Consider the following 25296-nt stretch of genomic DNA (forward strand, 5'->3'; position numbering starts at 1 on the left):
AGATCTGCCTGCCTCTGCCTCTCGAGTGCTGGGATTCAGGGTGAGTGCTGGGACTAAAGGCATGCATCACCAACACCCGGCTAGGATTTTTGTTTCTTATTTATCAGTAAGATTGACTTGTGATTCTTTTTGTATTTTTCAGGTTTTCTTTTTTAGTGTTGTGTTAGCAAAATCAAAGAGAGATTAGACATTTCTTCTGTCTCCTCCTGGACAGTTTAAGTAGTATTGACATTTATTAGTTCCTAGAACGGTATCATCTATACAAGCATGGGGACCTGAAGCTCTTCTTTCTTTCTTTGTCTTTCTTTCTGTGAAATCATAGGGCTTATCCTCTCAAGGCTGACTTGAAATCTGTCAACTTTCTGGCTGTTTGCTGTTTTTTGGACTTGTGAATTGATGTAGCTGACTCTGTGTTTTCCAGGAAAGTATAAATTTACTCTGATTTTAAGAAAAACCCAACCATTCTTTTATTTCCCATTAAAATATATGTATTGGGCTGCAGCAGTGGCAACACAGAAACTCTGTTTTTGCAGAGGACCCAGCAGGCTCAATTCCCAATGCCCAATACCTATGTGGCGACTTACAACCATCTATGTATGACTCCACTTCCAGGGATCAAATCCCCTCTTCTGACCTGACCTCTGAGGGCACCCTGCATGTGCATGGTGCATATAGGTACATTAGCAGGCCATCATTTATACACATAAAATAAATCTAAAGTGTGTGTGTATACAGTAAGGGCATTTAAATTCCATAGAACCGGTTCAGACAGTGAATAACTTCACATAATCTTAGTAAGTTGAAGAACCCTCTTGTATTCTACTCAGCCTGACTTTAAGCCATCTTAATCATGAGCTATGCAGTCTGAACCATGGGTCAGTTGTACAATTTATATTTTAACAGAAATTATTATCTTAAAGTTAATTTAATTCTTTGCTGGAGAGAAGGCTCAGCAATTAAGAGCACTGATGCTCTTCCAAGTTCAGATCTTAGCACTCATTTAAACAGCTCACAACCACCTGTAGCTCCAGCTCCAGGGGATCTGTCCTTTTCTGGCCTCTGCTGACACCCATAAACACACAGATATAGACTTAAATAAAAAATAACCTTTAAGAATTTCTTATAATTCTTAAGCATTCTTGATTGTGGGTTATTTCCCCTCTACTTATATAATTGTGTGTGACTCTAAGAAAATCCTGTGGGTTTTTTGTTTGTTTGTTTGTTTGTTTTGTGGTATCAGTCTGTAGCCTAAGCTGGCTAAACCTGTGACTCAGGGTCTTCCTGCCTCAGCTTGCTGAGGTCTGTCATTATAGGTAAGCACTACCAGCAAGAAATAGTTATGATAGGAAAACCGTGAGTAGAAACTGGCAGTGATAACAAGGTGTGGCACAGTTAAAATCTGGAGCAAACTAAAATCACTTCTCCATTTGACTATAGCAAAGCCTGTTGTGTTACTGTTATTTGGGGAGCTTTACTTTCATTTTTGTGTACATTTAGTATTTTTCCTGCTTGTGTATCTGTTGAAGGGTATTTGATCCCTTGGAGCTGGTGTTACATGGATAGTTGTTAGCCACCGTGTGGATGCTGGGAATTGAACCTGGGTCCTCTGAAAGAACAGTCAGTGCTATTAACTTTTGAGCCTTCTCTCCAGCCCCCAGCACCCTCCCCCACCCCATTTTTTTTGTTGTTTGTTTGTTTGTTTTTTCGAAACAAGGTTTCTCTGCATAGCCTTGGCTATCCTGAAATTTGTTTTGTATACAGGGTTGACCTTGAACTCAGATCCTCCTGTCTCTGCAATAAAGGCATGAAACCACTACTGCCCAGCTTATTTTGTGTCACTTTTGCTACTGAAAATAATCCAAATATTTGGCCTGCATGTAGAAGGAAACCAAAAAAGATGAACTTCAGTGGGATTAGAAACAACACAGACACTTGTGTGATTAGGTGCTGAGAGATGTTGCTTTGTGCAGAAGGTTGCGCAAGAGAGTGGAAAATGTTTTGTATTACTTGGTGTTCTAGTTTGCTTTCTGTTGCTTTGCTTTTGCTGACCAAAAGAGGTTTAGTGGGGAGGAGAATTTCAGATTGTACTTTCAGGTCACAGTCCTTCCTTGGGGAAATCAAGTCAGGAATTCAAGCAAAAATGAAGCAGAAACCATGAAGGAACACTGTTGATTGGCTTCCTCTGGCTTATGTTTAGCTAGGTTTCTTATGTAGCCATGACCGTCCCTGTCCAGAGATGGCATTGCCCTCCCATATCAGTTATCAATCAACACTCTCTCATAGACATAGATCATAGGCCAATCTGATTTTTAATTGAGGATTCCTCTTCAGGTGACTCTAGGTTGTGTCAGGTTGACAATAAAAGCTGACCAGCAAACCTGGTCAAGTGGTCCAGAGTCTTTCTGATTTTTTTCTTTTTGGGGGGGATGGGGGGAGGTTTGAGGCAGGGTTTCTCTAGCTTTGGAGGCTGTCCTGGAACTAGCTCTTGTAGACCAGGCTGGTCTGGAATGGAACTCACAGAGATCTGCCTGCCTCTGCCTCCCAAAGTGCTGGGATTAAAGGTGTGCACCACCACCGCCTGGGTGAGTCTGATTTAAGGCTAGTAAAAATTTACTTTTGTGTGTCACTCTAGAAATCAATTTTTTCCCCTCACACTCTGAAAAGATACTAAAATAAGAGAGATACAGTAAAAAAAAAAAAAAATTCATACAGTGTTAAGTAAGAGGCTCTTTTTGGTGTGTGAGACTGTTCAGCTACTGCATTTTTTTTTTCCTTTTTTTAAAGACTGCATCCAGAAAAGATGGTGCTTGACATTATCTGGGAGTCTTCTTCCTATTCCTAGAGTAAACGTTTTCACATGGATCTGCGTTCCAGCCACAGTCATCTGGAACCAGTAGTTTAAAATCAAAGCTGGGCCTTACATAGCCCAAGAGCCAGACAGAGTTTTGATTCAGCAGTTTAGAGGTGTAGCCTGAGAATTTTCATTTTTAACAATTTCTCCCAAGGTGAACCTAATTATTCCAGTCAGAAATTGCACTCTGAGAATTATGTCCTAAATGAATAGATTAACTGAATGTAGTTATTAAAGAATTAGAAGAATCAAGTTGGCTGTTTTGAAGGAACAGGTAATCCATCTTCTTTATTTGGAATCAATTGGGAATCTCTGATCAGTAATAAGTAAAACAGTACTGTATATTTATCTGGTGCTTTTCACTTTGATGTAATATCTCATCTTTTCCTCTAGAGAATGTAAAGAAAGGAAGCTAGCTAGATTACTCACTGGGTAAAGGTGCTTCCTGCTAAGGACTCACATGGTAGAAGAAGGGAGGTTTTCCTCTAACTCCATGTCAACATGATGGCGCGTATATATATACACAGACATTCACTCATACACACTCATCCCCCCATAAAAATAATTCAATTTAAAAATAGTGCAAATAAAATGGCATTTTCTATTTAGAAAAAAAATAATAATTTGGTCTCTTAGAAAACCACAACAGAAATAAGTAGATTGTAAAATGAAACTCCCTCTCATGGTGAATTACAGAGCAGTGTGGCATGTGTATAGCCAATGGAGGAGCAGCTTTTGGGCAGAAGGGCAAAGCAGTTTCAGGTACCCTCCCATAACTGCAGAAGATGACTCCCAAGAGTGGAGCTTGGACTCTGAAGTGAGCTGCCTGGATTCATATGTACGAAGGCTCCAAATTGTTATCTGTGTGAAAATCACTTTGCTTGTCTCTCTCCTTTTCCATCTCCCTCTTATCTTTTACATGATATAAAATAGTACCTACCCCCAAGAACTTTTGTGTCAATTATGAGAGGAAATACTTATGCGTGAGATGTCTGTGAGCAGCTCTTAGCACACTGCCTAGGTGTTTGTTTTTGTAGAAATTGAGGAGTGCTACTTTGCTGTAGGACATGAGATAGCCCTAAATGAGACTTTTGTAACATTTTCAGAGAATGTTGTTTAATTCATAAATTGTTTGTTGGCTCTGTGAATTTTGGCACCTGTCCTGGAACTTGATTTGTAGACTAGGCTGGCCTTGAACTCACAAATATCTGCCTGCCTCTCCTCCCAAGTGCTGGGATTAAAGGCGTGTGCCACCACTTTTATTTTTAAAAGTTGAAAGCATGGGTCTTTCTGCAGGAAAAAAAAAAAAAAACAAAACAAGCAAACAAAAAAAACACCTCATAATTCTATCCCTACTCGTCTTTTGTTTATATTTATTTGTAGTGTGTGTGAGCTTGAGTGTGGAAGTCAATAGTACGGGAGTTGGTTCCCTATTTTGACAGTGTAGGTTCCAGGATGGAACTTGGGTTATCAAGCTAGCCAGCAAAGTGCCTTTACAGGGCTCACTTAATATGTATAGTTATGTGTCTTTTTAAAGTCAAAATTCAAGTCAGTGTTTCTTTTTTCTAGTTAACTGATTGTTCTCTGTAATTAAACCCGAATGAATGTTTGGCATATTAGCAACAATGGAGATTTCTTTGATAACTCTCAGAGACCCATACTTGTAAGAGGAATGAGTGACGACTAGTTAAGTAATCCTCTTTGTCAACTAAAAGCCAACTCTTATGATCTGGAATTAAAGACATACTATTGCTAATTTTTAAAAGGTTTTAATGTTTTATATTTTTGGAAATATAAGCACTTAGAATGAACAAGTCCTTCAGGATGTAGGACAGGTCTCTTACCCAGAAAATTCCTTTGTACTTCCCTTCAACCCATGTTACTTTTCTCTTTGCTGCATCAAACACCCAACAAAACAATTCAAACAAGGAAGAGTTTATTTTGGCTCATGGTTCCAGGATCATACTGTCAGGACCTTGAGGCACCTGCTCACCTTGCATCTGCAGTCAGGAAGAGAAGAGTGATAACTGCAAATGCTAAATTGGCTTTCTCCTTATTTATGCATTCTGGGACCTCACCCATGGAATTGTGCTTCCTGCTTTAAGGTGGGTCTTTGCATCTTAATGGAGCTAATTTAGAAAATCCAGTACAGATCTGCTCTGAAGCTTGTCTCTTCAGTGATTCTGGGTGCTGTCAAACTTACAATATTGTTCACAACACACCCTGTATTAGTTACTTTCCTATTACAGTGACAAAACACCCTGAGCAAGACATTGTATAAAAGAATGGGTTTATTTGCATTCACAATTCCAGAGAGATAAGGGTCCATCATGTCAGGGAATTGTGGCAGCAGGTAGCAGGAACAGCTGAGACCTCACATCTCAAACCGCAAGCAAGAAGCAGAGAGGAAACTGAGAGGAAACTGAGAATGGCACAACTCGTTAAACTCACAAAGCAACTCCCAGTGACATACTTTGTCCAGGAAGGCCATATATCTTAAACCTCCGTAAACAGTACCACCAACTGGAGACCAAGTATTCAAATGCCTGATACTATGGGAGCCATTCTCATTCAAACCACCATAGTCCACTCCTGGATCCCATAGTCTGGTTGCCATAACATAATGTAAAAGAATTTAGTTCCAGTTCAAAAGCCCCCATCATCTTTCACAGTCACAGCACTATTTAAAAGTCCAAAATCTCTTTTGAGACTCCACAATATTTTATTCCAAATCCCTGTCAAATCAAAAAGCAAATTACATACTTCCAAAATAAAACATTACAGAAGTATACATTAGATTTCTAAAGGAGGAATAAAGGCATCATAGTTAGGAAATACTGGATGGACGGAAGCAAGATTGAAACAGAAGCAAATGTCAAATCTTTAGCTCCATGTCCCCTGTCAAAGGACTTAAATGGTTTTGCCTTTTCAGCTTGCTGTCTGCAATTTGCCCCTACCCCCACAGCTCTCCTTGGCAGATGTCCCGTGGCTCTGGCACCACCAACATCTTGGGGTCTCCATTGCAACTCAGGCATCACTTCCATATCTTCACACATTGGCCTCTCAAGTCCTCCATGCAGAGACTTGACATGTAGCTAGCTTAGCAGCTTTCTGAAACCGTGGAGGAAGATTCCATGACCCCTTGACTTTCTTGATTCTGAAGCAATCAACAAAGGATAACTATAAGATTGCCTACCAGTTTGGGATGGAGCCTGGCCCTATTGAATCATGTATTCTTTTGTTTGTTGTTTCTTTCTAGGAGCAGAAGATTCCTTAGGCCTTTTCCTTTCACAAATTGGAAGCTTATCTGTGTTGGATCTGGCCATAAGGTCACCTTTCTCTTTATTCCATTGCAAATCAGGCCTCTCTTTAATCTCTCCTTTTAGCACGAGCCTTAGCTGTACCATTAAGTTTTCTGTTTCTCTTCCCCCCTAAATATCACAGAAACATTCTCTAGCCTAGTTGCTAATATAGTTCTTCTCTGAGACCTCTTGAATAGGGGCCTCCACAGTACACGTAACTGTCTTCCAAGCTCTTACTAGGAGTCCCATTAAGTTCTAGTACAGAGTTCAAGGTCACCTACATTCTTCTGAAAAGTAGCACTGTTAGGCCTTTGACAGCAGTAGCTCACTCCCAGGTATCAACTTCTGTTTAGTTATTTTTCTATTGCTGTGATAAAATTAATCATGACCAAGATTTATAGAAGAAAGGGCTTATGATCCTAGGACATAATAGCAGCAAAGTGTAGCAACAGCCAGCAGGTATGACAGCAGGAACAGCTAAGAGTTCACTTCTCAAACCACAAGCAGGAAGCATAGACCTTCCAAGGTCTGAGATTAAAGGCACATGGCACCATACCCAAACTTTCATTAGGTGAATATGCATTTTGGGTTGTATTTCTCTGATAAATTGAAACCATTATAAGATATTCATCTCAGCTATATTAATATTCTGTCTGCTCTGGGTGGTGGTAGCACCCTCCTTTAATCCCAGCATTCAGGAGGCAGAGGCAGACAGATCTCTGTGAGTTCGAGACCAGCCTGGTCTACAAGAGCTAGTTCCAGAACCTTTTTGCATGCCCAGTAAGTTTTGACTGCGTAGACAGTGGATGACATATTACTGAATGTGGTTTGTTGTTTTCTATTGGGGAATATGAGTTTTTATTCTGTTAGTTAATTTTGATCCTTTGAAGGCTAGTGTTGCCCTTCCTTATGGCAAGTCTTGAAAGAAGCCTTGAACATAGTCTTTTGGGGTCTCATTCAATTCCTGGGATAGTCAACAAAGCTTTGAAAATTAGGCCAATTAGATGGTCTGTCTCCAGTGTTGTACTACTTCTGTTCATTTCACACATCCTGAGTGCTCTATTCCTGCAACCAGCTTGAACAGACACCAGGTAGGGCTGATGATGTAGTATCTACAAGGACACTCTGTTTGATGACATGAACATACAACATGGATTGCAGTTAGTGGCCTACAGTGATGCACTCTTCACACTTTACAGATTTCTATTTTCTGAGTTGTCCACAGAATAATATTAATGTATAAACCTGTAAAGTGCTGTGCTTTTCTCAATGTATTTTTAGCCAAAACATGATAACCAACTTTTCCAAAATGTTTCTTCTATATTTTAGAAAGAGTTAAATCTACTGTAGACAGTAATTTGTTATCCATCTGCCACTAAGTTAAAAACACTTGGAGGTTTTTATGCTTATTTTGGTGTAATATTTTTTGCATATATATATATGCATAAATTTTTAGCATATTCCTAAATTACTCTACTTACCCTTCCTGAATTATGGTAGGTGTCAGCAGGAAGAAGGTGCTATGCCAGTACTGTGCTGATAGTTCTGCAAACAATGGTTTTTTTGTTTATTTGTTTGTTTTTGTCCTGTGTTTAATAACCTTCTGAGGTGGGTGATACATCTACTTTACACAAGGAGTAACATCTTCTGAGCCACAGTCCTGCTTGTACGTTAGAAAGTAGCAGATGTATACCTATATCCCACCTGTGATGGAGTCTAAAAAAATTATTTGTTTACCACTTCTCTATAAAATTATTAATGTCTTTTTTTAAACTTGTAATGTCTATATATATATATAGAGAGAGAGAACAGGTTTCCCCCTCTGCAAAATTTGGAGAAAATATAGCTGAGAGATAGTAATTTTTCAGGAATACTTTTCATTATAGTGAAAGGATATACTGCTTACAGTCTAAAGAAATGAGTCCCTGTGCATGGAGATTTGCCTGGCATCTGAGCAGGTCATGGTTCTCTAGTTGAAGTATGTATTCAGCCAATAAGGGTTTGCAAGGCCCATATATATGAAGGTAGACTTTTCTCAAGAAGTACATATGTTGTATTGAATGCAGGAGACCACCATAATTAATGTCTACACATTTTGAGTCAATAGAACAATCTGCCTCTGAAATATGTATTTTTATTCTTTGGTTTTTGTTTTGTTTTCTTTTGAGACAAGGTCTGTCTACATAGCCCTGACTATCCTGGAACTCACTCTGTAGACTAGGCTGTTCTCAAACTCATAGAGATCCACCTGCCTCTGCCTCCTGAGTGCTAAAGTTAAAGGTGTGTGCCCTAACATGCCTGACTAAATATCTGTCTTTTAAAAAATATTTGTGTGTGTGTGTGTGTGTGTATGTATGTATGTATGTATGTATGTATGTATGTATGTATGTCCTACTTTTGTGTATCATGTGCATGTGGTTTTTATGGAGGCCAAGAGAGGGCATCAGATCCCTGCCATTACTGCAGTTAGAGAGGAACCTGACCGAGGTCCTTGGCAGGAGTAGCAAGTCCTCTTAACTGCTGAGTCATCTATCTTTCTTATATTGTGATGACAAAGAGAGATTTAATTTGTAACATTTTGGGTGGTTTTTTTTGTTTGTTTGTTCTCATTTTAAGATTTACTTGCATGAGTGTTTTGCTTGTATGTATGGATATGCCAAGCCTGGTGCCTTCAGAGGCCAGAAGAGGGTATTCATCTCCTGGAACTGGAGTTACAAGATTTTAGGAGTCACCATGAAGGTGGTAAGGAGCAAAGCCAGGTCCTCTGCAAGAGCAGTATACATTCTAAACCACTGCACCATCTCTCCAGCCTCACCTGTTTCAAGGGTTTTTAACCTTTTCAAAAGTACAACACAGAATAATATAACCAATGTCTGTGTTTTTATTCCTCAAAATTATTGCCTGTTGATATTTATCTCTTTTTTTGTCAGTTTGCTTTTCATTTTAAAGTAGTCTGTATTGAGAGAGAGAGAGAGAGAGAGAGAGAGAGCTCTTTTAGATTCATAGATTTTCAAGGTAGCATGGAAGTCCCATGTTTTCTCTTCACTTTTATTCCACCAAACCTTCCCTCTTAACCATTCACAGTTATTGAACCAGTTGACAGCAATACTTGAATCTGACTTCCTTGATTTTTTTTCTTCTTCTTCTTCTTTATATCCTATTCTTGGAGTCCATCTTGGAGATATTATACCACATGTAATAATCACAGTTCTTTAGATTTTTCTCAGAAGCGGCATTTTTCTTAATTGTTTCTTGTGTTTTTGATGACCTTGACATTTTGAAAACTGATTAGGGATATTGCTGAATGTATTTCTCTGATGTTTTTCTCATAAGGATAAAATAAAGACTGGAGAGATGACTCAGTGGAAAGCACTTGTTGCTCTTGCAAAGGACAAGAGTTTGGTTTTCAGCTTCCACATGGCCCCAACCACCTGTAACTCCAGTTCCATGGGATCTGCCGAATTCTACAGGCCCTAGGCACACATGGTGCATATACATACATGCAGGCAAAACATTTGATATACATAAAATCTAATTTTTTTTTTAAAGAATAGAGTCATAAGACTTTGTAGGAAAGTCATTTCATTCCATTGCTATTTTCCTCTCATCTCATCAAGGGTGCACTCATCCGTCAACATTACTCATCACATATGATGTTGCTCTTGATGCTTGGCAGAGTTTTGATCTTTAGATTCCGCTGCTATAACATTCTTTTCCTTTCTTCTGCCACACACCTTAGGGTGGATTATGTTCCCTCTCCTTTAAGGTGAATGTCTATATGATTTTTTTTCCCACAGATTTGTCTCTTCATAGTTTTTTCATTAAATTTAGATTAAAATATACATGTTTCATCTTATTTAAAAACTTGGTATTGGCTGAGTTTGCTGGCACACATCTTTAATCTCTACTCAGGAGGCAGAGGCAGGTAGATCTCTGAGATCAAGATTAGCCTGGTCTACATAGCAAGTTTCAGAGCAACCAGAGTTACATAGTGAGATCCTGTCTCAAAACAACAACAACCAAAAACTAACAACAACAACAGAAACCTTTGAAACCATTAAATGTTATACAAATTGGGCCGGCATTGGTGGTGCAGCAATTTAATACTGGCAAGGCAGAGGCAGGTGGGTCTCTGTGAGTTCCAGGACAGCCTCCAAAGCAATATAGAGAAACCCTATCTGGGGGGTGGGGGGATTACACACACTGACTTGATTTATTTTAACTTTGTTCATAACTTTTTGAATTATTAGGGTTTTTCCCTATTAATGTTTTCTGTGTTCTTTCTGCTTCTGAAGGTTTACAATCACATTTTCAAGTGAAAATTTTGCTGCTTTTAATTGGTTCAAATAGGTGGTGTGGGTGAATTTCAACAAGAGATATTTTGTCCTAGTCATTCTTTGAAATTTTAGGTATACACCAGCACAGATGTAACAGGACTGAAAGTTCAAGGCCAACCTGGACTTACATGTTAAAGTCCCATGTCTCTCACACAAAAACATACATACTTAAAAACTAGATTTATCTTAGATTATTTATCTTTATCTTAGATTTATGGTGTATTCTGTCTGTGTAGAAATTGTCTTATTTTGGCTATGGACAGAGAGTTTTGAGCTCTTTTTGATAAGCTTCTAAAAGTTTCTGGCATTCCATGTTAAGAACTAGGCATTTACTGGGCAATGGTGGTGCATGCCTTTAATCCCAGCACTCAGGAAGCAGAGGCAGGTGAATCTCTGTGAGCTCAAGACCAGCCTAAAGAAAATAACAGGGAATTAATGTTAGTGACATTTTCTTATTAGCAATTGCCAATATTTAATAATCAGTGGAGGGTAATGTCAAACTTCTGGGACTATATATCTGCAAATTATGTATTAAGGATAAGATTATGGCTCTTTGCCTTTGTCTTTTGAAAGATGACACAATCTCTGCAGTCAGGATTGCAGTAATTTCTGTATTTTCCAAGTGGAAACTTCATGTGCTCGAAACTGAGCTATACTTATTTGGTATTTCTCTGCCAAGAAATAAAGAATGAGCTGGAACACAGGCCAGCCTAAATCCTTGCCACAGATAGAAAGGCAATCCTGGATATGCAGACTTCAAACATTGTCTTGCTGTTACCCCCCTCACCCCCCACCCCACCCCCACACACAGGGTTTCTCTGTGTTGCTTTGGAGCCTATCCTGGAACTTCTCCGTAGACCACACTGGCCACGAACTCATAGAGATCCACCTGACTCTGCCTCCCAAGTGCTGGGATTAAAGGCATGACCACCAACGCCCCGCCTGACTTAAGTTGGTTTTTCTTTTTTTTGAAAAGAATCATGGTTTTTATTTAAATAAGTTATTTGGCATTTGGGGTAATAATTTTGCAGTACTACATTTCTGACTTAAGTTTTTATTTGTCTTTTTAAAGTGTTCATTTCAGAGAGTCCTGGTTGCTTAGAGAAATATATTACATTCTATTTTTGGAAAGAAAATCATAAAGCCACCTCAAGATTGTACAGGGTCTTGTGGTTTTTCTGAGCATTTTCCTATATGCTGTCCCATTGAAGTCAGAAACCAGAAGTTAGCATGTCTTTTTCAGATGGCAAGTGGAAATATATATTCTTAGCCATGAGTAGGTGTTCTTATTGAGCAGGAATGGGAAACAGAGATAAGGATATGGATGAGGAGGTTGTAGTGTGTATATATGTATGTGCACATGTGAGTGTGTGTGTCTTACCATGTTCTCTTTGATGCTGATGATGTGGAACGTTACTGGTGTTTTATAGCAGGTGTTCAAGGCCCAGTTCTGGTTTGGTCTGTTGAGCCTGACTTCTTGTATGGGAATCCTCTCTATCTAGAGATCCAGTTGATCAGATGAAAGCACCCATGTGATTTCTTTGGGTTATGTCTGTTAATGTGGTCTTGAGAATACTTGTCCCTCCTGCATAGTGCCTTTACCACTCCATAGTACCTTCTGAAAGATAACTAATAGATACTTTGTTCTTGGTTGCTAAATGTGTGTATGGCCACAGAGCTAAATTTAGAAGCAGGTGGAAGGAAGCTTGTCAGTGGTGGAGCACACCTTTAATCCCAGCACTTGGGAGGCAGAGACAGGTGGATCTCTGTGATTTCGTGTGGATCTGAGTTCAAGGACAGCCAGGGCTACACAGAGAAGCCCTGTCTTGGATGGATGGATGGATGGATGGATGGATGGATGGATGGATGGATGGATGGATGGATGGATGGATGGATGGATGGTTGGATGGATGGATAGATATAAGTAAATAGGCAGGCAGTAGCAGGTGGGGAATGTAATAATTCTCATTGCTGGAAGAGTGCTTCTTATATAAGGTGGCTCCTTTTTGCATTTGTTTATTGTTTAGTGAATGTAATGGTACCTTGGGAGCTAAGTATATTCAGGCAAATCCTCAACTCCATTCTCTTTCATAAGCCGTCCAAAGCTCAGGTACCAAATAACTCCTAATGAAGCAGCATCTCTGGCTGCCAGAATTGAGCCAGAGTTCAGATTGTGGTGATAATTGCACCTTTGTTGTACCAAGCGCCAACACGATTGCTGAAGCAGTGAACATAAGCTGTTTGAGCAATGCACAACTGTTGGTGTCCTGATTATACTTGTTTCTGTCTTCCCTCCTTCCTACCTTTTCTGCAAAGGCTGGTGGTAAAGATCTGATAATGGTGAGCAAGCCTCACTCATTCAGATGTTTTTCTAGTCACACTATAATACATTAAAGCAATGTGTAATCTCTGAGCCATAATCAGTTTGGTTTACCTAGTTGTATTTAGTGCTGGATGACAGCTTCAGTTAATATTTTAAATATGGCTGTGCAGACAAACAGTGGATCATTTTGTCATTTTGGGCAGTTAGAGTGTTTGAGTAGAAAATGACTTTAAAAAACAACTTCTTATGATAAAATACTTGGTAAAGATGTTTTAAATAATACTGAAATTTTAAAAGAAAAGAACTGGGACTTTGAAACAGCTCAATAGGGATTTGCCATGCAAACCTGAATACATGAGTTTGATCCCTGGAACACACATGAAGGTAGGAGAGAGAACTGACTCTACAACGTTGTCTCTGACCTCCACAAAGCACTCTGTTCATACACATACCTTACACAGCACTAACAATGCATAAAATACCGTTTCAGAAAGGAGAAAAACCCTCCAGATAATCACTGAATGTTTTGTAGTTGCACTCCACCCCCAACCCTTGCTCTGTATATGTTTCTTGGAGATTATATACGTTGTGTTCTGGTTTTTTCTTTTTAATCTTACAGGGTGGTTTCTCTCTGCCAGCCCTCAGATACTGATTATACTATGAGAGTCATCTCTCTACCTCACCAGTCCCTTAATTCTTCCCCACTCTTTTTGTACTTCTCTGTGTCTCTTTATGTGTCAGGTGCTAAAGCCTCTTAGCTTCCTCTGAGGCCTATGACAAGCAGGCATCACTTGTCAGGAGCCCATTTAAGATTGTCATTTGTCCATGGTCTTTTTGATAGGGCTTGTCACAGTTCAGTATTTGATGTTACAGAATTTTAGAAGTGTGCTTTACACTTCAGGTGATTGCATTTATTTAGAGTTCTGTGTCTACCTTTACTCATTCCATCCCTCCTGTTGTGTATAAAGCTTGCCAGGTGAGAACAGCACAGAACCTGTTTGTATCCCTATGGCTTTCTCTCAGAGCTTGTCTCACATACTGTCCGCTCACTGTCATGATAAAGCTAACCAGCCTCTTTTTAAGGGCTTGTTCTTGGGACCCAAGAGATAGGTTAAAACACTTGCTGCTCTTCACGGGTCCTGAGTTTGGTTCCCAGCACCCACTTTGGGCAGCTCACAACTGCCTGTAACTCTAGCTTCAGGGGATCTGACAGTCTTCTAGCCTCTCTGGGTATCCAGAACATGTGTCGGTACAAATGTGTAGAACATATATATGAAAATACATACCTTTCTAAAAGTGAACTTGTTCTTCTTTTGTGCCCTGGTGTAGCAGAGGTACATCATCTTGTGCTTGCTTTCTTCTGGATTCTACCCATCCTTCTTCCCATTGCTCTGGGTCTTATTGATACTTACATTACCTTGCTTCTTTGAGCCCTCCTAGTGTCCATTTGTCATTTTCATCACTGAGTAGACTGTGAATTGTGAAGGATGGCATATCTGTAGGGCACATGTGTAGTTTACCCAATGATGATCTATTCTGCTATGTCATGTAGCTGATCTACAATGTGAATTAAATTTGTGTTGGTAAAGGGAATGATATTTTTCCTCATGTCTCCCATTTATCTCTTCTCCTTCCTCTTAATTGCTTCTGTGGGCCAGGATGGAAAGGACTGCTAAATCCTGAAGAGGCTGTTCTTTTGCCTTAAAAAATTATTAGGATTTGATGGAGCCTTAAAAAGGTATAAGGATTTGATGGAATTAGGCAAAACAACTCACTGACATTTGGATTATTTGCCCTCTTTTGGATTATTTTGTCTTATACTCCATGCTTTCTGTAAAGTACTCTGGGCAAGAGTACAGAGAATGTGAAGCTGTGGAATCCTGGTTCCTGTGCCATGTAAATAATAGGATGTACCCTATGTTATATTTCATAGTGGCTATTGGCCACATCAAGAGTATCGCTGATATAAGGCCCTTCCAAACCTGCCAGATTTTCCTCACTGTGAATACCTGCATTTCCCAGGAGTATAAAGCTGTCATGTAATTTAAACAATGATTGAAACTTAAAAAGGCATAAGACTTATAATTTGAAAGAATTGTGGAAGTTCCAGTGTGGTCACTTGAGTGTTCCTGTTTTACGCATGAAAAGTTAAGGTTGGAGGCTAGAGGTTGGTCCTGCCATGTGGCTAGTTAGGAGCAGGATTACAAATTTCCAGCTGCCCCCAGCCCAGTGTTTTGCTTATGAATTAACATAGATTGCATCCTGAAGGGATGGCCTGCTGAGGCATAACACTGGTTGTGGAGTGCTGGCTTCATCACCAAAAAATTCTGGTGCCCTAGGCCTGTAGTTCTTATTGCCCTGTCATGGTTCCTTAATAGAAGTCATATCCAAAGGAAACTTTTGCAAGTAGGGTTTACTGTTGACATCAAGTGTTGAGATCTGGGGCTGTGTCTTCCTCAGTGCTACCAGGATGGGACTGTTAAATGCCTGTGTCAGCTTAGCTAGTTCTACTTCCCAGTTGTGCTCTGGTTGGTGAATGTGCTGCCTATGACATTATGCTTACTGGTTTATGTCTCTTAACTTCCCATTCATTAAGTTGAGGTGCTGGAAGGATTCCAAGAGCAAGTGGGTGATAGCTGCCGACTGAATACAGTCATGCTGTTCCATGAAAACTACTCTTCTTGGCTTTTTTCCAGCAGTGGTGGGTTGCCAAGAGAGAAATGCTTTGACTTTACAAACGATCTAGCCATAGTCTTGGTTAATTATAGTTCTTTCTATTAGAATGGATATCTGCTTCTTAAATTATTTACAGTTTTTTGTTTCATATATATGAATCATATTTTTGGTGTTACTGTTCGTTTTGGTTTGGTTTTGTTTTTCCAGGCAGGGTTTCTCTGTATAGCCCTAGCTGTCCTGGAACTTGCTCTTTAGACCAGGCTAGCCACGAACTCACAGAGATCCACCTGTCTCTGGCTTCCTAGTGCTGGGATTAAAGGCTTGTGCTGCTACCACCCAGCTGAATCATAGTTTTTTTATAAAACTTATATAAATCTGTGGTTTTTATTTGTATTCCACTGCATAGAGAAAGGTTGAAAGTGTCCGCTTAACTAACCTGTTGGCTCAGACTGAAAACACACTAAGTGGAGTTGCTTTGTGCCCACATGAAAGCAGGAGTCACCCTGTTTAAGTTTTGGTTCAAATTTCAGCTAATGTGCATTATGCCAGTATATTCTGATCCTTAATTTTTCTTGAGACAGTCTTCCTATATAGCATAATCTGATACTCCTGCCTCCCAGTTACCGGGACCAGAGGTGTGGGCCACGATATCCAATTGCTTCTTAATACATTTTAAGTTGAAATGAACAAAGTTTAAGTTGAAAATATTTGTAATTTACTGGGACAGTTTAAAAAATAAGTTTTTCTTCATAGTATTTCTATAGGTAGTAAGCCCTAAGAGTGCTCTCATCCTAGTGTTTTTCATGGTTCTCAGAACTTGTCTCACAATCAAACGCAGTATGTATTTGTATGTAAACTGCTCCCAATCATTTGATATTCTCAAAACTGTTCCTTTATTATTATTGTAGGCAAACTTTGGAAAGAAACCATTCATATTTAGTGTAATTTGACCCCAAACCCTCAGAATAATCATGAAGAGTACGAATAGCCAACATTAGCATACTTGGTGTGTGGCAGCTTTGAGTTGGAATTCATGAATGTTATTTTTTTTTAAAGTCCTCACATAGCCTTTAGAAGGAGGTATTTTCATCTCCATTGTATACCAAAGCATTGAGAGACTTAAGTAAATTGCCCAAGAAAGGTCACACAGATAGCAAGTGTGAGTACCATTCAGATCAAGCTAATACCCCAAAGCTCACAGGCTTGGCTACGAGAAATTACTGTCTCTGTAATTGACATCTTACTTGTGGGGGAGTATGCTAACATTTGTTGTGCCCCTTTGCATCAGGCATTATACTGCTGTTGTCCCACTGGCTGTGGTTTGCCAGCTCCTTGTTGACAGAGCCAGTGTCTCTGTCCAATGGTACTCATTTCAGTCTTCTGTGCTTAGAGGACATAGTTCTGTGCAATGGGGAGGTGACAATCCTCATGGTGTAGGATTGGGTATATGGTACTTAGAGTGAGGACTTGAGCTGATATCTGATGTTCCTGATATTCCTAGGCAACCTTTCCCTTGTCTATGAAGTGACAGGTAGCTTATTGCTGAAAGTCATATTTGATTTTTCTGTATGTTTTTTGGTCTCACTTCTTCCATGTGCTATGTATGGTATTACGTATATATAAAATTATATAAAATTATGACTTTTGCAAAAAATAATTTGTGGTCTTACTGAAATCATATCAAACTTAGCACTTGTCACAGAGCATTCCCCATGGCCCTGCTGACCTTGTGAGCTCCTGCATGATAGCATGTGTCTGCTTGTTATCCCCTTCCTCCTGCTGGTCACATAGCCTGTTCCATTAAGTGTGTAGCTTTGGTCATACCAATTTGGCATTTTGTTGGAGTTGGACCTTCCTTTGAGTATTTGAGTGGTCATCTGGAGATGAAAATCAGAGTTCATTTGTTACAGAATGATTGGCTTCTTGAGCAGTAGTAAAGCTCTTACTTGAGGCATGGAGTTCTTTGAAGTCAGGAGAAGTTGCTTGTTCTCTGAGTTCATTTTCTCATAGGCAAGCAATATTCATTTATAGGTGCTCTTAGGAATTCTAGTGGACCTCCTTTGAAAATCTAATAGTGTATCTTTTCACACATGCACGCACACACCACCATGTGTCCTGTCCCTACTGGCAATTCAAGTTGTCTCTGCACATTTGTTTCAGCCCAGTGTAGTAGTGTGGACTGCTCTTTTGGGAGGGAAGCTGCCACTGGTGTGGCCTCAATGTGGAGAAAATGCCTCTTTGCATTCCCATCCTACAGAGAAGCAAGAAGGTCATTTGTGGCATACCACTGCTGTAGAGCCTGCCCTGGGAGGGGGCCTCCTTTGCAGTGACCCACTTGTGCCTTTGGCTCACTGCCTTTTCAATAGCAGTGCCGTTGTGCCTTAAACCCTCTAGTTTTTGAATTCCTGTGTCTTAACCTTTTTTATGGGTAAGAGGTGTTTATTGTCTTTTTGATACAGATCTTAGGATGAGTTAGGAGAGGATGGTGAACAATTAAGATGCTCTCTTGGTTAATGCAGTGAAGAGAAGCTTTGTGTTCTTTTGGAGCCCAGAGCTTGTTTTATTAATATTTCTATAGCTGGTATAGTATTTGTTCTCCATTGAAGCAAATTGAGTTTTTGTTTTGTTTTGTTTCAACCAATAGGTTAGTATTCTGGTGCCCAGGATTGTTTGGGTTTGGGGGGGAGAGGTGTCTCTAGTTTAGGATATAATGGGGTCTTGCACCAAGGTTTGTTGGCTTAGAAAGTAAGGCAGAAAATATTTATGACCAGACTGTTCTCCCGTCTGTGTTGTGATCAAACAGAAAACTGCCATCCTGTAAAAGTCAACTCTACAGTGTCTTCAGCTTTTTTTTTAGCATGACCAGGTGAACTCAGAACCTTGAAAGTATATTATTTTCGTATATTATAAAATGTTATATAGTATATATATTATTTGTTTGTGTACATGGTATATGTATGTGTTGGTGTGGGTGTATCTTACAGGTGCATGCCACTGTGTACAGCTTTTACATCGGTGCTGTGGATCCTCAATGCTTGTGTAGTCAGTACTTAACTGACAGTTTCACTTCCAAAGTTTAGAAGATAAAACGAGGACAGCTGCTTTCCTGGTGCTCCCCAGATCATGCTGTGCTGTTGTGCCCCGGCTTTAGTGATTTGCTTTCTCTAGGGCTGATCTATGCTCTTGTTCTGGAGGGCTTCTTAAAGTGGTGATGTCTTGGAGTGGTCATTTATTTAGTTCCCTCCTAAACACTAAGTACACTCAATGTCAGACAAATGTTTGAGGGAGGGAAGATCTCCTGGTTTTGTACCCAAGACAGACTCAGCATGGATTGGCATAAATATTATTGTGGCAGATAACTATCTGTCTATGATGGTGTCTGTCAGTGTAGAAGGAAGATAGCCCACCCTTTCTTCCATTGTTTTGGAGGCTGTCATTGTGCAGCCCAGGACCTGAGCAGTTTCTGGCTGGTGGCTGGATTATTGGCAGTTTGCCAGAACTGCTCTTGTGTCAGTGAGCAAAACTTGCAAGGTTATTCTCCTTGGCCTACAGTCCCTTCTCTCATTGGGTATCCTACGTTGGCTATGCAGGCTTAGGTCTAGCACTTGAATTTCTTGCCTTATCTGTTGTGCTCATTTTTCACTCACAGGTGCTGCAGTTTACATAGTTTTATTCTCCTAGTAAAGAAAGACATTACCAGATAAGCAGATTCTTGAATGGCCAACTGGCATACATGACCACAGTGCTTTTTCATGGCAAGTGGATAGAGATGTGAAGCATTAATAGATTTCACTTTAGGAGAGTTTTTGTTACTGATTTTGATTCCTACTGTACTTAACTTTTCTGGTTTGAGATTGAAATGAATTAAGTACTTCAAGGGCATTACTTGGAGAGATAGAGTAAAAGCATATTACCATATGGGTACTGGTAAATGAGAGTACCAACATTCTTCTGTTAATATTTTGTTCCAGATAAATGTCATCATCACTGACACTTTTTTTTTTTTTTTTTTTTTTTTGCTTTGGGTTGTGCCTCAAGAGTTAGGGTTGGTTAGTGGCATAAGCCTTTTTATCAGGAATTTAAAGTACTAAGTAGATTTGATTACCTATTGGATTTAAACATCTCAATTTTGTTGCTTGATTGTAAGCACTGGAGACTTGGGGGCTATAGATAATTTGATTTGATCAATGAAGAGTAGATAACAGAATTGGGAATCCAGAAATCTAGTCACTCTAAAAGTAAAATGGCTTTTTCCTAAATCTTCAGCTGAGGCCTTTGATTTTCTCCTAATCTGTCACTCCTTTTAAGATGGGATGATTTGTGGTGGCCCCTTGGAGACTTCTGTCTGCTTCTTTAGCTGTAAGAATGGGTTGGTGCCACAAATGGGCATGGTGCCTGATACTCAAGTTTGGACTTCTGGAGTCTGCATTTCTTTTTGTTACAGGCTTAGGATGGGACTTTTGCCCTTAACTTTCAAAATGTGTAGTGGGTTCCTTTGAACTGGATGCCTGCAATATGCTGTCTGTGACCTTAGACTTTGCCTATGATTCTTACCCTTTGGGAATTAAAGCCATGCTGAAATGGTCAGCTTGCCAAGGAGAAAAGATATAAAGAAATTTCCTGAGAAAAACCGAGTGTGTTGGTATACACAAGGCTGCGATGGGAAGATCATGAGTTTGAAGCCAGCCTAGGCAATAAACACAGCAAGATTATATCTTAGTAATTTAAAATTGAAGAAAGGGGTGGAAGTAATTGGAGTAGAGATTGAAGACACTAAAGACACTCATGAGCATGTTTCAAAACACAGTATTACCCATTAAAATCAGCCAGTTAGAAAGTGCCAGAATCTAATCAGGCAAACACTAACCTATCTGACCAGATATACACACCTGATTTTTGCCTTAGCAAGGTGATTTTTAGAATGGTATCAGGAATGTTTACAGTTTCAGAAACAGAATTTTTTTTTTTTTTTGAGGAATAGGTCACATATTTTCAGAATCATATAGAGCCCTTGGGGAGGTTTATTATTGTATACTTGTGGTCTCTTTCTTCAGTACAGGGGCATATGATGGCCCTTTCCCATACATGCTATCTACTTTGGTTCTTGGTGCTGTATTCTAATTAAGTTGGAAGCGTCCAGCCAGTGTTAATTTTTTTTTATGATTGTCAAGTTCAAGTATATAAGGATCCAAGTCCCTTGGAGAGTAGGAAAAATCTCTCTACACATTCTCAACTGGGCTTGGCTCATAGCAGATACTGGTGAACAGTAAGGGTGGATTTATTGTGGGTGAGTGAAAGAAAGCATGTGCCCAGAAATGTTTGGTTTTACTTCTGTGAGTTTTTGTACTGCTTTTCAAATTCAAGGCCTTTAAGACCATTGTTTCAGGGCCAGTGAGATGGTCCAGCTGCTAAAGCACTTTTCCACCAAGCTTATAATGTCCTGAGTTACGGAAAAAAAAAAAAAAATCAGAATAGTAGTTGCTACTTGAATTCACTTAGTGTGTTGCTTTCTGAGAATATAATTCTGTTTGTTTTTCTGAGTTCAGATGACATAGAAGGAGTCTTGTTAGGATCAGGAATGCCCTTTATACTCCTGTAGCTACTGCCTTAACTTCTCCTGAACTCAGGGTTGAGCCTCATTCCTGGGTTTAGTAGAGGATTTGTGGTTCAGGTTACTCTCACACTAAATACCTGGTACAAAGGTTGCAGCTAGAATGGGTTCACTTTCAGAAAGATAAGAAAGCTCAGGTGCACATAGCAAGCTCCCCTTCCCTGCCCCTTTGGTAGATAGGCATTATTGACATCAGTTGGAGTTAATTGTGTTGCATGTGGATTTGTTTGCAATCTAGACTTTTAGAGCTAAAAGAAATTAAGTGATCTAGTGACCCTGGAAGCAAAAAGATTGAAGTCCATGGAAGAATATATAGAGTGAGCTTAGTGGCATGGTAGTTACCAGCTGAGGCTGGTAGTGATTTCTTAGATAGAACTTAACCAGTGTGTGTTCCTAGGGATGAAACCTATGGCCTAGAACATTTAGTGAAACTAATTTCCACTGAGCTATATCCCCAGCTAGCTTAGTTGTGATTTCTTGAATGGAACTTTGTCTCCCTGTTCTTCCCAGTCTAAATATCAAGCAGAATGTGATGCCAGACATATAGAGCAAGCAATATTCTAGCTCTGTGAAAAAGAGATGGGTAACTTGAGCACCCTGTTTCTTTATTCATCCTCAAGGGGACTGGGTACTTATTTGGGCACTATTTTGGGGACTCCCACGTATACTCAAGGAGGTTTGAGCTAATTGGACATGAGGAAACTGGCCCAGCACTGTGTGTGGCTGGCCCATGGAGGCAGAGGTGGGAGTTCCCACTTCCTGACTTTGTCTTAATCTACCTGATTGTTGGTATTATTTCACCTTAGTTCTAAAAGGAGAAAAAAAAAGCCAACTCTATTGGGGAAAATATACAGCGTGTGTAATAATAGTTGATACAGTCTCTGCTGTTGTGAATTTGCATTCAGTCACTCCCTCCCTCAACCTTCACCTTCCTTTCCTGATCATTTTTATGTATGCAGAGCCCACATATTTTTTCCATTGTGTTCTTACTCGGCATTTTGAGCTAGTTGAAACTTGGTTAAAATCTGATGAAGATCCTGAGAGAAACAAAGCACTTAGTGACCAATTTAAAGATTAGCTGAAGAAGCCCCCAGAGTCATCAAGTCAGGGCCTTTGCTGTCTAAGACTGGCTTGTGCTGGACAGGGTCTTGCCCAGTGGTGATGGTCTCTTCTGGGCTGGTAATTAGGACACCCCAGAATTATTTAAGTCACTTTGTTAGCTTTCTGTCTGTATTGTTAACTTTTTTTTCCCCTCCCCCAAGACGGTTTCTCTGTGGCTTTGGAGGCTGTCCTGGAACTAGCTCTTGTAGACCAGGCTGGTCTAGAACTCATTGATCCACCTGCCTCTGCCTCCCAAGTGCTAGGATTAAAGGCATGCACCACTCCTGCCTGGCACATTAACTTTTTAAATGAAACTTTTTACAATTCTACCAATGAACTCTGATAATGAGGCTTTTATTTATAACTGGAGGAAGGGGTCATAGGAGATAATACCTTGGCATCAATGGGTCAGGCAAGCATTTCTGAAGTCTGATTGCTTTGTTTTGTTTTGTTTTGTTTTTTGGTATGATTGTGTCATGACAGCTGATTGTTCCTGTTTTTTGTTTCAGATGGGAATGACTGGTAACACAAGTCCATTTGGACAACCCTTTAGTCAAACTGGAGGGCAGCAGATGGGAGCCACTGGAGTGAATCCCCAGTTATCCAGCAAACAGAGCATGGTCAATAGTTTGCCTGCTTTTCCTACAGATATCAAGAATACATCAGTCACCAGTGTGCCAAATATGGTAAGTTGCCCTTGGTTTTCTTTGCTTCGGGTCTTGGTGGATGATTGTATATGACTTTTATGGTGCTGAGAGTGTGCCATTGGTGATAGGAATGTAACCCACATAGCCAAAAAGCACAATGAGTTTTACATTTTCTTTGATGAGCTAGCAACAAGAGGGATAGGGAAGGTTGATTGAGCAGCTCTTCCCAGATTTCCTTTGTTGATGGAATCATGTATGTGAACTATTTTACCTTTACAAAATTCTGAGTATCATTAAGACTGGCTTACCTTGCTGTTTATTAATGGGTCGAAGCTGCCTTAGAAGCTTGATTTGTGTTACAGTCAAACAAAAGACATTTGTATTACAAGAATTATGAAGCAGGTGTTAGGTCTGACTTGATAGATGAATTTGCCTCTTGCTTCTCACTAAGAGTTCCTAGTTACAACAGGAATTGTCTGTGGCTAGTGCCTCTGGTCCCCAGTGGTACATCTCAGCTGCTGAAGGCATAGTGTGCAGGTGGTGACTGGTCACCCTTCAGCAATCACTTCTCTTCTTCCTTGTGTTTGTTGGTGACAGCGAACCTTCCATATTTCCATATACTTCTACAGTAATGATTTGACAAATCTCAGCAAAAAAAAAAAAAAAACTAACCATGTCTTTTTTTTTTTTTTTTTTTTAGAAAGTTGGCTTTTGGCCTTGAAAAACTAATTTTGAAATATAAGTACAAGGAATTCCTGAGTGTTTATCTTTCTCTCCGTGTCAGATCTTCTCTAACCTTAGTATTTCTCAGAACTAAGAGAATTACAGTATTTACAGTGTGCCATGTTCTGAGGCTCTTGGGAACCAAGTGTTGAGGCCTTTTCTTCATTTAGTGTAGATTCAGAAAGTGTTAAGAGGTGATCACTGTTAACATTGTGCTAACACTTTTTTTTTTTTTTTTCAGTAGACCTGCCTGTTTTCAAAACCACTGATCACTTTCTGTTCTTTGTTCTATGACAATCCCCTTAGCTCTCCTACTTTCCTTTCAGTAGCTTTTGGTCGCCAGTGTTATGTCCAGGGTTATGGGAGCAATGTTATTAGCCTCTGGGTTCTGGGACCCACACCCATACTGCCTGGCCTCTCTGGTGGTTTGTTCTTAGTCCTCCCTGAGAAGACAGTGGCATAAAGTCCAGGCCCAGCTGTCATTGCCTGTGCCTGTTTGGTAACCAGGCACACATTTAGGCTTCCTCCGTGAGAACATTTGCTTTTTCCATGGTGTTCTGTTTTATACACAGGGAATCCTTTACCCAATGGCTTCCTATCTTTCCTCTTTCAATTTTTCTCTGGCTTCACTACTACAGAGTGACAGAACCTGGTGCTACAGGTTCCTCTGCCAGCTTTGGCTGCTACTTTGGAGACCTAAACTTGCTATAGTGGTCAAGGGTTTCACAGAAGGGCTGGGCAAACGACCTTACCTTCCCCTGCAGGACTGCAGCAGGGCTCCTTTCAGCCTCTGCAGTGACCAGTGTTCTACTACAGGACCACCTAGAACCTTGGTAATATGGTCATGTTTGGCAGTAACCCTGGCCACTACCCATGGCCCTTCCTTTGTCCTGGATGTTACAATCCAATATCTCCAAGCACTGACAAAATGTGTTCCTTAGGGTACCTCTGTCCATGTTGGAAACTCCTGCTTTGAAGAATGGTCAAGAGGAGTCGTAGCTGTATGTCTTGTCTCATTCATTTATTTTCTAGAATCTTAGAGGAATTCGGTCAACACTGTTCCCTTGACCCCCCTCAAAAATCACAGTAAACTAAGGAAGCATTTTTGTTTATAAAAGCTGTAGTCAGGGCACCTTTCCTATAAAGGCACATGTGAACTTTTGAGAAAGATTCATAGATGTCCTTTGGAAAGTAAATTGGGTCCTTGGCCTGTACTGTTTTTTTGGAGGCACATGGTGGACCAGGCCATGTCAGGCCATGTGTCATTGAGCATCTGGGAACAGCCTTCAGTGGAACATTGGAGGTGGGACTAGTAAAGAGGTCAAGGCACAGGCTACATGGCATCTTTTTCAGTGTGAAAATGAACTCATTCCTGCAGTGGTTTCTTGAGAGGTATCATTAACAGTTCCCATTTGATGGAAAGGAAATAGAGGTTCTGAGGGAACCTGACTTGTTCATGGCCATGTAGTTTCCTTTTTTTTTTTTTTTTTTTTTTTTTTTTGAGTTTTTAATTATATTGAGATGTTTAACAGCCCTGAGTTCCCTGGGAATGGCCTCACTAGCCTGTGCTTACATAGTTTGTTTGCAGTTCCTTGACTGTGTTTTGTGATCTTTCTTGAATTTTCTTCATTATATCTGGTGTCTTAAAATGCATGAATTTTCACATGGCAAGGAAACATCGATATAAAAAAACTAGATCTGTTTCATTAGAAAAGAAAAATATGT

At 39.9% G+C, this 25296-nt stretch overlaps 1 protein-coding gene across 1 annotated transcript in view; it reads left to right on the forward strand.

Annotated features, from left to right (window-relative positions):
- LOC100770451 (histone lysine acetyltransferase CREBBP) overlaps positions 1-25296 on the forward strand; it is a 127546-nt gene that overhangs the window by 36132 nt on the left and 66118 nt on the right. The window contains exon 3 of the mRNA XM_027424024.2: positions 22711-22887. Coding sequence (XP_027279825.1) covers positions 22711-22887 — 177 coding nt within the window. The remainder of the gene's footprint in view (positions 1-22710; positions 22888-25296) is intronic.

This window comes from Cricetulus griseus, chromosome 7 (genome assembly GCF_003668045.3).
Source record: "Cricetulus griseus strain 17A/GY chromosome 7, alternate assembly CriGri-PICRH-1.0, whole genome shotgun sequence".
In the NCBI taxonomy this organism is placed as follows: domain Eukaryota; kingdom Metazoa; phylum Chordata; class Mammalia; order Rodentia; family Cricetidae; genus Cricetulus; species Cricetulus griseus.